This window comes from Odontesthes bonariensis, chromosome 18 (genome assembly GCF_027942865.1).
Source record: "Odontesthes bonariensis isolate fOdoBon6 chromosome 18, fOdoBon6.hap1, whole genome shotgun sequence".
Classification (NCBI taxonomy): domain Eukaryota; kingdom Metazoa; phylum Chordata; class Actinopteri; order Atheriniformes; family Atherinopsidae; genus Odontesthes; species Odontesthes bonariensis.
In genome coordinates this window covers 13,941,513-13,955,618 of record NC_134523.1, presented here as the reverse complement: position 1 = coordinate 13,955,618, position 14,106 = coordinate 13,941,513, and the positions used below count along the sequence as shown (strand labels likewise).

Below are 14,106 nucleotides of genomic sequence, written 5' to 3'. Positions count from 1 at the left end.
TCTGTGTTTTGGTATTTAAGTCAGGCTGCTCTGAGGAGCTACTGGTTGATTAATTGTTGCGGGGTGTTCTAAGTAATATTGAGATGTGTCATAACAAAAAACATCTGTATAGCCATAAAAATAAAAGGCACGATAAAGCATTCATGTTGTAGTTTATTTACACCTGCATTCAGTCTATTTACATACAGTACATGCTTTTACATTCCATGAAACAATACAAACATTGCCGGAAAGAGTTGAGCTTCATATTAGGTTTGTTCATTTAGATGAGAGGAGAAAATAAATACTTCAGAAAAGTAAAGATTGTGGCACATTGTGCTATACAAAGATGTACATTTTCTGTCCTGCTGAGGGGTCGACGAGAGACGTTTCAGAAGCTTTTTGTGTCAGTTAAATTGCTTACATGAAGCTGCAGATCTCAGTCTTTACATATTACTGGTACCATTGGTGGGAAAAAAATAGCCGGTCACAGTCTGTTCAAAGACGAGAAGCTTTAATGGAGTGAAAACACGCATACCCACTTACTTTTTTCAACACCTAAATTGTAAAGTTGTGGTTGAATAAGCAGAATCTGTGCACACCGAGATGCTGACTATCACAAAGGTGAAATCGTGGCTGGTGCTGCTTTTGCCTTGTAAATCTCTGTAGCAAAAAGTTACAGGATTTTAGCCGAGGTTCTCAATCAGTCCTGTCATGTTCTGGATTATATAAAAGCTGGATAACATCAACATAAAAAAATTTTTTAAAAAGCATTTTCAAAGAGGGTCCTACCAGCGACAACACCTGTTGGTTTACTCAGTGGACATCACGGCCTTATTACACAGGAACTCACTCCCGCATCAGACGCCTAATATGAGCTCAGCCTTTATTTCGATGCCTTTTATGAATGCATCTTGCAAATGTTTTGCTCTTGTTCACACACATTTAAACATGTGAAAAATGATTAAAAACAGCCTTGCTTTCCGGCTTCACAACTGTAGCACTTTCTCAAAACAAGGTGTCACAGGCAGACGCACGAGGTGAAAACAGCACCAGCCACACTATTTCAATTGTTTTCTTCATTCCAATTTTTTTCCAGTAGGATGCTGACAGCAAATGAGTTATCATAAAGGACCTTTATCAGGTTAATTATTACAGCTGAGAGGGCACAAAGAAGGGGATGTCTGCTTTAATGTAAAAACCGTAGACACACAATCCTCTAGATGACACCAATGACTGAACCTGAGAGCGACATTAAGTCTTACGGTGCCTGGTTGAGTAACCGGTAACCCTAAATTCAGCAGCATTAGCTAATCTATCTAAAACCACAAAAATTACAGAGTCTAGCCAGTGAATCATTCGGTCACTATCTAAAACTCCTCCGAATTCTGCAGGGATTTTCTGCTTGAAAGTAGCTGGTATGGTGTATAATATAGTGTAGTCTCAGTCATGATAATACATGTAAGCGGTGACATTTGAACCTTTTTTTACTAAAATATGTCTGTGCCACACGTAACCTGCCACTTCAACACACAATGCATTCGAGTTCAATCCGTTTCTGGAAGTCATTTTATTCTGAGCTCAGGGAACCACTTTGGAGTCAAGCATCTTAAAAACAAATCAAAGTAAAACCTTAAATCTTGGCATGTTTCATTCTATCTGTGGTAGAAATCTCAATAAGGCACACGTTACACACGCTGTACTTCTGTGTCGTTTTCACTTCAACTCACGACAGCGCTCTGTAGCCTGTCCCATGGAATTATATTTACAGTACATTACATCATAATGGGAATGATTAATAGTGCAAGCAGGTCAAAAGTACCTTGACATTAGCCTGTCAAATAAAGCTTCCCGTTATGTAAGGTTGTGTACTCAGGAGTTGTAGTTTGGTTTGCACACACTGCAAATGGAGCAGAGCTGAAAAGCTGCTCATCCTCGGAGCTCGTCTCAGGACTCCGCATCTGTCATGTCCATTTTTACACAGCTGACGGGTGTAAAAGTCCCGCTTACAGGGCGGTACAGTGGCACGCAAAAGTTTGGTGAAACTTTCTGTAACTGTGAATAGTTCAAGGCGTAAGAAATTAACTGAATCCACAAGCTATTAAGTCATCTTTTGAATTAAATGAATTAGTATTTCCATGTTAAATAGATTCCAAATGACAGAAAAGAAAGAAGGTTTAAAGAAAATGTGTGGACACCAGCCATGGTCACTACTGGAACTGCAGCTTGTTCACACTTTTTCAGAGCAGCTGAGTCTTTTAGCTCTTGTTTGGCAGACTTTGCCATTCTCTTCCTGCAGATAGCTTCTGGTTTGGTTCTTGGGCTGACTTTCACATTTTGCTCTTTTGAGGTATATCCACAGATTTTTGGTAATGTTTAGGTCAGAGGACTGTGAGGCAAAGCCTTCAGCTTGCACTCCTTCGGGTAGATTTTCAGGTGCGAGGTGTGTTTAGGATCATTATCCTATTAATGTGATGTTTGCTTGCCCGTTTTGCTGGTATTCAATTTGAACCATTCTTCCCCATACAAGTGAAATGTTCCCTAGGCTGAAACATGAGCCCAGAGCATGATCACGCTGCCTGGAACTGCATCTGGCTGGTTTAGACGTTAAATTTGCAAACTCCCGATGCTGAATTGTATTCGTGCAGGGCTGTCACAGTCAGCTGCATCTTCCTAAAGGTCTTTGCTGTCACACAGGGATGTTGATTTGCCCTGACATTTTTATCTCTAAATCCTACAAGCAGTTTTCTTTGAAAGTTTACTTGGTTTTCCGGACCTCAGCATGACCTCCCTCATTCCTAACTTCCTTTTCTGTTACATTACAAACTGAGGACAGAGCTACTTAAAACCACTTTGCTTTTCATCTAATAACCCACTCCTGCTTTGTGGGCTTCAGCTGTTTTAGTTTTTTAGAATTCTCTCTGCTGACTTTCAGGGAAATGTTTGAGGATTCTGATAAATGATTAAGCTATTAAATTTGTCACATGTGGCCTTTCCTCAAGTCTAACGAGCTAATTAAGGTTTTAGACCTTGGTAAAATGCTTTAAGATTGAAAAGCTCAAATCTCTTGAGGTTTGGTTAAAACATTGTAGGAAAAGTTTCACCTTTAATTTTATTCCGCTTGGAGATCAGTTTTAACTCTACCAACTTAACCAACTCACAGAAACAGAACTTTTGAGGAGAGGTGCCCAAACTTCCGCATGCTACTGTATGTGTGCACACCTTTCTCCATCTGCGCTCCACAAGGAGCCATCACACCTGGAGGAAGTGATCAAAAGTTAGCTACTTTGTGATTTTGTTTGTTCTTTTAACTTACTTGAAATGAGACATAATGCGAAGTGACTTAAAACTACAAGCATCAACACCAGCCTGCGGTAAAGGGTGCAGCTGGAGCAAGTGTGTGATGAAGAACTTTTGTCCTCTTACCCTCGGCGTGTGTGCAGCGTTGTCCATCAGGCTCTGCCTCAGCAAGCCCGTCACCTCCTCAAGTTCCTGCTCGGCCTCTCGTACATTAGGGTCGAGCTGGAGAACTTCCTGTAAGTCACTGCTGGCTGACAGGTAATCCTGGGATGTGATCATAGGGGCGCAGAAAATCAATATCAGTGAGTAAACGTACAAATCAGTCCAGTTCAACAAATGCGACGGGGAAGCGTTGGGCACCTGTAAAGCTTTAAAAGCTAATGCTCGTCTGTAGAAGGCTTTCTTGTTTGCTGGATCCAGCTGCAGCGCAGAGTCACAGTCCTGTTTGGCCTCTGCAAAGCGATTCAGTTTCAGGAGACAAATAGCTCTGGAGGGGAGAAAACTTGTCACTTCAAGTACAAATCAACTGAAGTGCCTTGTTTTAAGGCAGCAAAACAGATCTTAAAACCACTCCCACATAAACCGCTGAGTGCTGGGGCAGAGCTGAAATCATTTTAGTGTAACGGCAGAACTGACCTAAATAGACTTATCAATAAGGAGATTTGCAGGGACCGGTGCAAACAAACAAGTCGGGTGTAACAAAGCACTTCTATTTCAGAATAAGTCATACAACAAACGTTACATGTAAGTTTTGTTCAGTTCTTGTTGAGCATTGCAATCTTCAGAAGATATTGTAAAAATATTGTAGCTACAAACATACGTATGTGATCTAACAAAGTGGATTTGATCCCATGTGATCATATGATGCCCTCTACTGTTTGTCCTATTATAGCATCACTGAAAGAGATTTCCTACAAGTCCTCCAATCTGTCCCTGCACATGTGAGTGTGCAACTTCCAATCAGATGCTGGATTAAAAATTGCTGGGGGGATAAATCTCTATCTGGTTTTGAGGCAGAGCTATTTTTGACAATAAAGTACTATTTCTTCACATCTGAATTAAACTATCATGTGTGCGCACACAGTGTTATGTGTCACTGTTTCAGCCATCGCGCAATCTCAGCGTGTGGTTTTCATTTATACCTGTTTGTGTAAAGAGCGCATTCATCGGGTTTAATGGCGACACATTCACTGTATTTCTCCAGAGCCTCCTGGAAGAGGCCTTTCTTCACCAGATCATTGCCCTCATGTTTGAGTAAAGTGAAGTGGGCTTCTTTTCTTCTGGCTGATGACAAAAAAAACAACAACAAACGACTAACCCATCAATCAATACACTTAAGAGGGAGCTTCATTTAATGAACAATTAGATCGACTCTGAGTTCATTTGTTATTTCTTTCTACACTCATCAGGAGCAGTATTTCAAGCCTCTGCCAGCAGTTCAGCTGACTGTTTCCGGGCTGATCAGTAAAAGCATCAGACCAAAGGAGATGAGTCAACTCCTCTTTAGTTTGCTGCCTTGCTGTGCTGAGAAAGCTGCCACATATAATGACTTGTGGAAAACGCATGCGCAGAGGCACTTTAAAACATCCGCAGGCTCATGGATACACACACAGACTATCTTTTGTTTATGAAATAACAAAAATTTGATTCCAAACATGACTGACCACTGTTCCTGATCAGTAGCTCCACAGAATGTCAAGATCGAACATGTTATTGACCGCAAAGAGTCTGAGAGTTCAAATCTGAACTCGTGTGTATGACTGAATCCAAACATGTCTTTAAGCATCTTTTCACTTTGTTGAGTTCAGGATGAGGGGAAATGTTTGTTTAAAATGAGTCCCAAAACACATTAGGGCGGCAGTACCGAGGGGGTCTGATTAGATTTTTAATCAACGCTTTCCTGAAAATTCCTTCCTCTCTCGCTGAGACCTCTGTCAATAAGACAAAACACTCAGAGAGTCTTTAAAGAGAATGTGATGTACATTTCAAGAATAATTCATCAAACATAATCTAGGCTGCATGTTACAGACATGAGGAAACCCTTAAAAAGGTGTTTTTTTAAAACAGAAAAGGTGGTACAAAAATGAATTTTAGGTACCAAAACAATAGAAAATACAGAGAGAGGGCTGCTTTTTAATGGCTACAGGGGAACAGGAACACAGATAGTGTATACAAACTACACATTCTACATTAATATTTTAACACCCTGCTGCAGATCACCGAGATATTTTTCGGTGACTTAAAATAACATATTTTAGATCTCCTCACATATTTTCAGTGATGCTTACATCAGCCGACTGCGAGTAAATAAGCTTTAGCTTCTAATCAGCTTCTCCTTCTGGGCCGACTCCATCCATTTCCTACATCTCTTGAACCAATATGTTGCATTTGTGAAGATGTCGCAAGTGTGATTTACTTCCGATTACCCCGTTTGTGGATCTTAAACCTCGCCCCCGACTCCTGTTCCAGGCAAAGTTTTCTTGTTCTTCATCCTGATGTATTCACTTGCACAAATCCCCTTAACTGACATCTCTTAGTAAATGGTGGACAAAATAAACTACAAGGCAGAAACATATCAAAGTCCTTCTGTATCCCTCTGCTGATCTGCAAGCAAGAGTTAGCCTAATTTGCAGATTCTCATGCTTGCAAATCAGCGGAGGGATACAGAAGGATATCTTTTTCCATTTTCTGTGTTTGGGGAGTCAACACTGCTTAGGTAGGTGTAGTGTAATTTCCATTTGTTTTTCAGGGGTTCAATAAACTGAATATTTGAGAGACTCAGAGTTAACTCTTGTTTTATTTAGTAAGATTGCCACAATACTAGAATTTCAAACCCCAAAACCCAGGAAAAGACAGTTTTTGGTACGGTTTGTTCATAGACGTATCGATAACCCAAGCCTTTTCCAAACAGCAATCTTCCTCGACTCAGACTGGTCCTGGAGGCCCTTGAGCGGCACTACTTGCCACGTTAGGTTGGTTTTATGCTCGAAACATCAGCGAGCACGAAGCAATAAATTCACACGCATTCACACTGTTAGTGAGGGGACAAGCTGTTAAATTAGTGTACTGATGACCCTGTTATTCTGAAAGAACAAGAAACAAAGAGCCCCAGTTTATCTTTTCGAGTTGAAATTTGAGGAAAAGTCTCCAAATTCAGTTGTACAGTTATTTAGTACTTCAGCTATAAGCACACAAAAAAATATGCAGAACAAATCTACACACGTATTTATGTCCAGTTTATCAAAAAAGTAGACTAATTCCACTAGAACTATAATAGATGGCGTTTAGATGATTCTCTATCTAGCTGCTTTTAATTGTTACAGAGGCTTGTGACTGTGTTATTGTAATGATTAGAGGTGGGAAATGAATCACATACAGAGAAATATCAATATCTGCTAAGAGGTCCGGAATATAATATCATTGTTATAATGAAACTTGTATTGTTGAAATAGTCATTTATTTTTTTGCTGTCTGTTCTTAGTAGTTACATACATGTGGAGAAAGAGGGAGAATTTTCCACCCTGGCAACAAACTAAATCACTGCTTAGTAAAGCAAAACATATTATCGCAAAATGTACCCTTAAGCCGGCTGTGGTAAAGGCTGCGAAGTTAAATCACTTTCCATCTGTTTCCCCAGCAACAGCAGCAGCTATTCTGAGACGTGTTGTCGTACATGCTGTTCTCATTAACTGTATAAGCTAGGTGCCTTATCAGCTTAAGATCTGTTATGTGATAAATGCAAATAGAGCAATTTGTTCATTTATACGAGTGCTTTTGTAGCCATCACCCCAAACTTTCCGAATTTAAATATATTTGCATTCAGGCTCCATGTGAGGTCATCTGGGCTTTGTGAGTAGTCTGAGCCAAGAGGAAACCTGACCTGGATTGTTCCATTACAGCAGCACTATAGTCTTCGTGGATCGGCTTCCCTCTGCATTATTGATAGTCCACCCACACATACACAAACTACAGACAGACACACACGCTGTCAGCTTTCAGTACTGTTCAGCATTTACACACCGATTCCAACTGAACGCTGCCTTCAGATCCCATCATTCGAAGGCTTCTTTTTAAAGCGCTGTGTGAATTTCATCACCGCTCAGTTAGTGTTATTTGTTCACAACATATTTGAAAATGTTGCCTGTGTCTTTAGTATGCATCCTATGTGGATGCTGCCTTGGTTTCAGGGAGGGGAAATAAGGGCTTTAACACCCTAACTTTATACAAAGTCAAAACTGCCCCTAAACCTAAGAGGAAGTGACATCACTCACCTTCCTCTTGTACGGCCCTGGCAGCTCGCACCTGTGCCTGCTCGATGGTGATGGGTTTCTCTCTGTGTTGCTGCTGGACAGAGAAAGGGACGAGGGGAATCTCTGGCAGCTTCTCCCTCCACTCAAGCCCGTCCTGCTCGATCAGCATCTTCGTGATCCTGTCAGAAGACGAGGAGAGTAGAACAGCACAAGTGTTACATTAGCGAGACTGATGCTGGGTCCATTGCAGGTTTTCTGTTTTCCACGATGATGGTAAGTGTATCTTAGAGGAAGGTGTAGGTGAACAAAATTCCCAAGAAACAAAAAAGGGACATCTTCACTCTCATCGTCTCTCAAAGGTAAGATCAGTAAAAGCACAGCGTTTTGTCTCTGAAAGAGCGCCCAAACCAACCGCGGATTAAATCAGATGTGAGCAGATGTTCCTCACAGTGGACATTCTGATCTGATGAAGTAAGAAAACCAGGAATGCTACTGATACCGTTACTACATAGTTGTTCCAGAAAGCCTGAAGATAAAGTGGTTTTGTACGCACTCGAGCATTACAGGGCAAAGGTCTAATCATCCAGAAGTGAAAACTCTTGTGATGGTGGACCAGAGCTAAGTGAGTGTTTTAAAAGATGAATTTAGGTCATTTAGTTTTAACTATCCATCCATCCATCCATCCATCCATTTTTCATACCCGCTTAATCCAGTTTAGGGCCACGGGGGGGGGCTTAGCCTATCCGTGCTGCCAGTGGGCGAAAGGCGGGCTACAACCCACATGTATCGCCAGTCCATCACAGGACCACACAGACACAAACGAGACAAATAGCCATTCACACTCACTCACTCAAATGCTCACTTTCATTCAGCACATTGGCACTCTCGCCTTCTGTCTAAAACGCTCCGTTCCTGATCTGGTATCTCTAAGCCCCGCCCCCTCCTGAAAGGCAGAATCTACTGATTGATCGGCTAATTGCCCTAAACAGTGGAGGGCAAGACGGCTGTCTTTTATTTGTTTGAGTAATACATGCTTGGTTCTACACCAGCCACAAGCCAGAAATTGCGCAGATGTGTTACACTGCAATGTCAATAAAGAAAACAACGAACAAGGCTTTTCAAGCGGTTAAGAAAAAAATTTCCTCTGAGGGGAGGTTGACCTCTCTTTGGTGTGAATTTTGGCTTTGTAACTTTTCTGACCCTTAACATGCACAATAAAGAAATGCAACGCTGAGAGAGAAGAGAAGGAACCTCGAGGATGAGAGTGAAAGCATATGGATTGCTGGATCACTCGTGTCCATCTAAATAGTGATTGCCTCTCTCTGAGGTGCTGACCAGCACTGGCTGGTTTCAGAAGGAGCGTTAAATCAGCATCTTCAGTGTTTGGCTAATTAAAAAGAAGAGGTTCACTCTATGTCTTTGATGGCACATTAGGTCTATAAGGGGACAAGTATCTCTTCGATCTGATTGGTTCTCTTCTCCTGCTTTCTATAAACAAGAGGTGAGAACAATGTGTGCTTTTACAGCTCAATTCCCTCTGTGCCCCGTTTCTGGAGCCTGTGGATGAAGCACAGAATTTACCTCAATAAATGAACTGTTCAGGAACGGAGCATTGTAAAAATATTTAGTCAAGATGTTCAGCTGTCTTTGTCTCTTCAAAGGTCTCCAACAAAAAAAGTGTGTCACAGACCAGTTAAGTTCTGCTGCAAGCATTTTTCTCTCAGGAACTCATTACCTAACCTGACCTCCATGTGGTTTAAGTATGAGGCAATGAGATTGAGTGCATTCATGGTAACATTTCCTGTTATTAAGATTACCGAAGGTCAAATTTTAAATTCTGGATCTGATTCCTTCTGATTGAACTGGATCGGAGCCATCTGATCTGACTGAGGTGTTTACATAAGGCATATGTACTCCGATCTGATTAAAAGTGGTTCACGTAAATGCAGCTATTGTTTGAAGGATAGGTAGCATCTTGTTTTTGTATTTTGTTCCTGCTGCGATGATCCGATACAGAAGTGAACACAAGAACCCTTTTCAATTCATTCTGGCCCTGAGACTTCCATCTGACTCCGTAGTTTCCAGTGTTTTGATTTGCTGTTCGGCTGACCTGTGGACGCTGTCATGAGCCGCCTGTACACTGGTGTCGATCTGCAGCACTGTCTTATAATCCACGTAGGCCTTTCTGTAGCGCTCAAGTGACTCATAAGCCATTGCCCTGCGCAGCAGGGGCTTCAAGGAGTAGGGCTGCAGCTCCAAAGCCCTAAGAGGATCAGAGAGAGGATCAGGCTTTACAACTCCACACTGTGTCACAGGTGTAACTGGTCTGTAGCTTTCCATTCATGAACAGGTCCACAAATAAGTTCACAAAGAGTATTTAACCAAAAGACTGCTGCATCCTCCTAACCCAGCAACTAAACTAAAACAATAGGTTTTTGCATCCAAAACTACAGCACAAACTATGTGATTGTTTATCTGTGTGCTGGGTGTCAGACTAAGAAAACTCAAGGCAAATTACAACGCAAGCATCTTTATCACAAGATAAAATAACAGTCCTTGGAACAGTGACACATTTTTTCTGCTATCGAAATATCATATTTATTTAAATCGTAAAGATTAGCTGGTCTAACTGATGAGCTCAAATAAAAAACTGAGTGCAAACCTGCTATATCACACTCAAGGTAGATACGTAACAATAAACTTAAAGTAATCATAAAAAACAGAGAATCTGACTGAATAAAACAAACCAGTGATGGACTGAACCTTGGACTATTTCAGAAAGCATGTTAGGAGAATAATGGAAAAATACATCAAGGTGCATTGCTTTCTTTCTAGGAAATGCCTTCTTAAAAGGGAAATCCATCAATTTTGCACGTCAAAGTTTAGGTAAAATGTAATATATTGCCTCAGCATTTGCCGTCAGGTTGGACTGTGTGTAATATAGACATACACAGAATAGAGAGACTAATTATATGACTGCAGTGCGTTGGTGTGTGTGGAGTCCTCCTTTAAAGGATAAGACCGTTTTTTTGACATTGGGCCCTTGATTTCACATTATAACATGATGTTCTACTCACCCCTGCTTGTTGTTGAACATTTGGAGCTGTTCCGAAGATATTCGAGAGGCGTCTGGCTGCTCTCTTGAGATATTCGGCCATGAAACGGTTTCCTATGGGCAAGCTTATACAGGCACAAACTATGCTGTTTATAATTTATTAATTACTGTACATTAGCACTGATAACGTGGAGGTGCGTCGCTTACTTAAAAAAATCCGGGTTACTGTAATTTAGATTTTTTTGTCGTAAAGTGGGTGTTACTGACGTCCTCGTCGTGCTACTGCCACAGACAGCCCACAGACCTGCTGCCTATTTATTCATTCGGCTAAAATTCAAAATTAGTAACCCGGATTTTTTTTAAGTAAGCGACGCACCTCCACGTTATCAGTGCTAGTGTAGAGTAATTAATAAATTATAAACAGCATAGTTTGTGCCTGTATAAGCTTGCCCATAGGAAACCGTTTCATGGCCGAATATCTCAAGAGAGCAGCCAGACGCCTCGCGAATATCTTCGGAACAGCTCCAAATGACCAACAACAAGCAGGGGTGAGTAGAACATCATGTTATAATGTGAAATCAAGGGCCCAATGTCAAAAAAACGGTCTTATCCTTTAATAGAAACAAATATATTCAAAAAAACGTGTTGATAAACAGACAAAGCTGACAGATGTCACATACTTGGTGCAGTCGTCTATGCAGTCGTTGCTGTTTCCATCCTTCAGGTAACAGGCAGCTCTGTTGGAGTAGAGGATACACAGGTCTTCTGGACTATCAATGCCTGCAAAGGAACAAGCATAGACACTGATCTGCTGGACCAGGCTCTGAAAGAACACTCGTGTTGTCTTTGATCTCAGAAACAAGTCTAAAACAAGGCTAGCACTGCATAGTAACTTCTTCTCCCCCCACTAGTAACAATGCTGATGATGCTGGACTTTGTGGGCATAACCTGGGGCTTGTAGGAGAGATGTACATACAACCCAAGCAGCACAATTTCAACTGTCCAGAAACGCTGAAGGGGTAAATAGCAGAAGGATAAACTGATGTGTTAACAGTCCCTTTGGCTGAGTCATTTCCCTCTTTGTCTTGTGCGTCTCCCGCTGCAGCTTCATAACTAACAGCAGTCCTGCACAGCATAATATGGTGTTGTCAGAGCTTTCATCTAAGTATCCGTTAACTCAGCCATGATAGTAAGCGTAATCATTTTATATCCCTCTAAACTGCTGGGGGGGGGGCGCACTCGCCAATTACGGAGAGTAAAAGTTGGCTGAGATCTGCAGTCTTACCTAAAAGGCCACATACACATGACCTCCTCCTCTTGTGCCAGCAGTCCTCTGCATTCACAAGTCACCTGTAAGGCCTCATGCCTCAGCCATAGACTCTGGATGCTACATTTAAAACTGGTGGCCAACACTCTTATTCTGTTTGAATGCTGAGTAGTAAGAACGGGTTGTATGCTACTCACGTAAACAGCAAGGCAAGCAGTGACATAATGCAAACATGATTAGCATGGGATACTGTGGATTATGGACACTGTGAGTCCACTCATATGCGATACCCGTAAAAAGGCAAGCACGCAGCTACAAGGAGCTTTTCTGTCTCTGCCACTAGTGACACTATCACAGGCTGGTTTTCAAGATTAGCCATAAACAGTACAGTATGAACAAGAGACGTCAGAGGAAACTTAAATAGATCTAAAGGGAAAACATGTTAACTTTTGGATTATATCAGACTGCACAAAGTGTTCACATCTCCCCCACCTGCCTCAGAACATCCATCAATAGCCTTGGTATACTTCTCCAAGGCGTCTCCAAACTGGCCGTGTTTAAAGAGGTGGTTCCCTTCATTCTTGAACCGGGCCAGGTGAGGAGGCAGAGCCCCAGCAGGAGCATCCAGGTAACTCGTGTCCACTGCGGGGCTGCTCTGCTCCTGTTGTCTACCAGCAGGACTGTTTTCTCTCGGAGAGCCGTTGGCCATCATCCCCCTCTCCGGAGCTCTGGGATTCTTGGGTTTTCCGCCGCTACTTCCTCCCCCTGTCCTCGTTTGGTCCGATCTTGCCGCCCCTCCTCCGCTGCCCGGGGGCTTCTCCTGTGCGTTGCCCATAGCTGCACTCCCTCTGCAGTGCGCTCAAACTAGTCTTCCTTTCTGGCCTTGCCTTCTCTCAGAGCTGCGGCTACATCTGTTCCTGGCTGGGGGATTTCTGCTGGACACGCCTCTAGTTTGAGGCGTCAGAGGTGATGTCACTGAGGGGGAAGTGTCACACCGATGCTGGGCCGCTGCTGCAGTGGACACGAGTGATGGGAAAACCTCAGTACTTCAAAGCAGAGGACTGTAGTGAAACGACAATGAAGAAAGAAATGCGAAATAACTCAATTAGCATATTTCAAGGCATATTTGAATGCATCGTTTAAATACATCCAGGCCTGAATTAGTCTAATAATAGTGCATTTGATTAAGACTGGCATATTATTTTTGTGTTAATGTATTATTATGTATCTGGTGAAATTTCTTTTTTTTTTTTTTTTTCGTTGTCGCTCTTTTCAATCTCTCAAACATTAAAGCATATGACAGGCCATTATTCAACACATTTAATTCCCTTTTAACTCCAACAGCACATGTCACACGTCACAGCACAGAAAATAATGTTGGCTGCGTTATATTTAAATTAAGAGATCTGGGGTCACCTATTTTATTGGGTGAAAAACATGCCAGTAATGGTAATGAATACTTCAGCCATTTTGGCTTGTTATATGAAGGAATTGTTCCACATTTTTTATTCAGAAAAGTAGATTAAATAAATCCCTAATTGCTTTATCGATGAGAAGATGCCGTTTTAAAGACTGTAGCCACAGCCAGCAGTTTACAGCATAAGTTACAGACTGACAACAGCATAGACTTTGACCCCCCCCCCCCCCCCAAAAAAAAAAAAGCCCAAATCTTCCATAAATATCTACAAATCTCTCACCAGGGGGCTATTTCAGAAAGCGGATTTAGTAAAAACTCAGAGGTAGGTGACGGGAAGTTTTCGGTTGCTACGGTAACACAGTCCGTGAAGCTAACCTGCTCGCTGGCAGGTTTGGTTTCAGCAACCCTGAGTTTTTCCTCTTCAAATTAACCTTCAGATTAAAGGAGGTAGTCTCACAGACATGGCGTGTCCCTTTCTTGAAAGACCAGTCGATATCGAAGCACAAATTACCCGCAGGAATCTCCGTCGGGAGAGAGTGGCAGTTTTCTGGGCAATATTGGCGATGACGCTCAATACGTTTCTAAGGCAACCGTCTGTCGGGGTATCAGGGATGTGTAGCATCACATAGTTTAATTCTTTCAAAATGTAATTTTCTTTAGGATGCATCACGTTACGAATAATTGTACATTATGTGAAACAGGTAGAATTATGCATCTGTGTCGGTTTCTAGACTTGTCATGTACATGGAAATGATGTAATTATGCTGGTACCATTTGAACACAAGATAAAATTCCCAACGGGAAAACTGAAGTACATCTCGTCACTTGTTTATTTATA

The 14,106-nt window shown here is 41.8% G+C and overlaps 1 protein-coding gene across 1 annotated transcript; it reads right to left on the bottom strand.

The window, feature by feature from the left end:
• Positions 1-125: 125 nt before the first annotated feature.
• spag1a (sperm associated antigen 1a) lies at positions 126-12,782 on the bottom strand. Its single transcript, XM_075450397.1, has 8 exons — positions 12,344-12,782; positions 11,265-11,364; positions 9,640-9,792; positions 7,551-7,708; positions 4,422-4,563; positions 3,640-3,766; positions 3,406-3,543; positions 126-3,237 (listed from the first exon to the last, which is right to left on the bottom strand). Exons 1-8 carry the CDS (start codon positions 12,684-12,686, stop codon positions 3,232-3,234), a joined length of 1,167 nt encoding a protein of 388 aa, XP_075306512.1. The 5' UTR covers positions 12,687-12,782; the 3' UTR covers positions 126-3,231.
• Between the last annotated feature and the right edge of the window lie 1,324 nt (positions 12,783-14,106).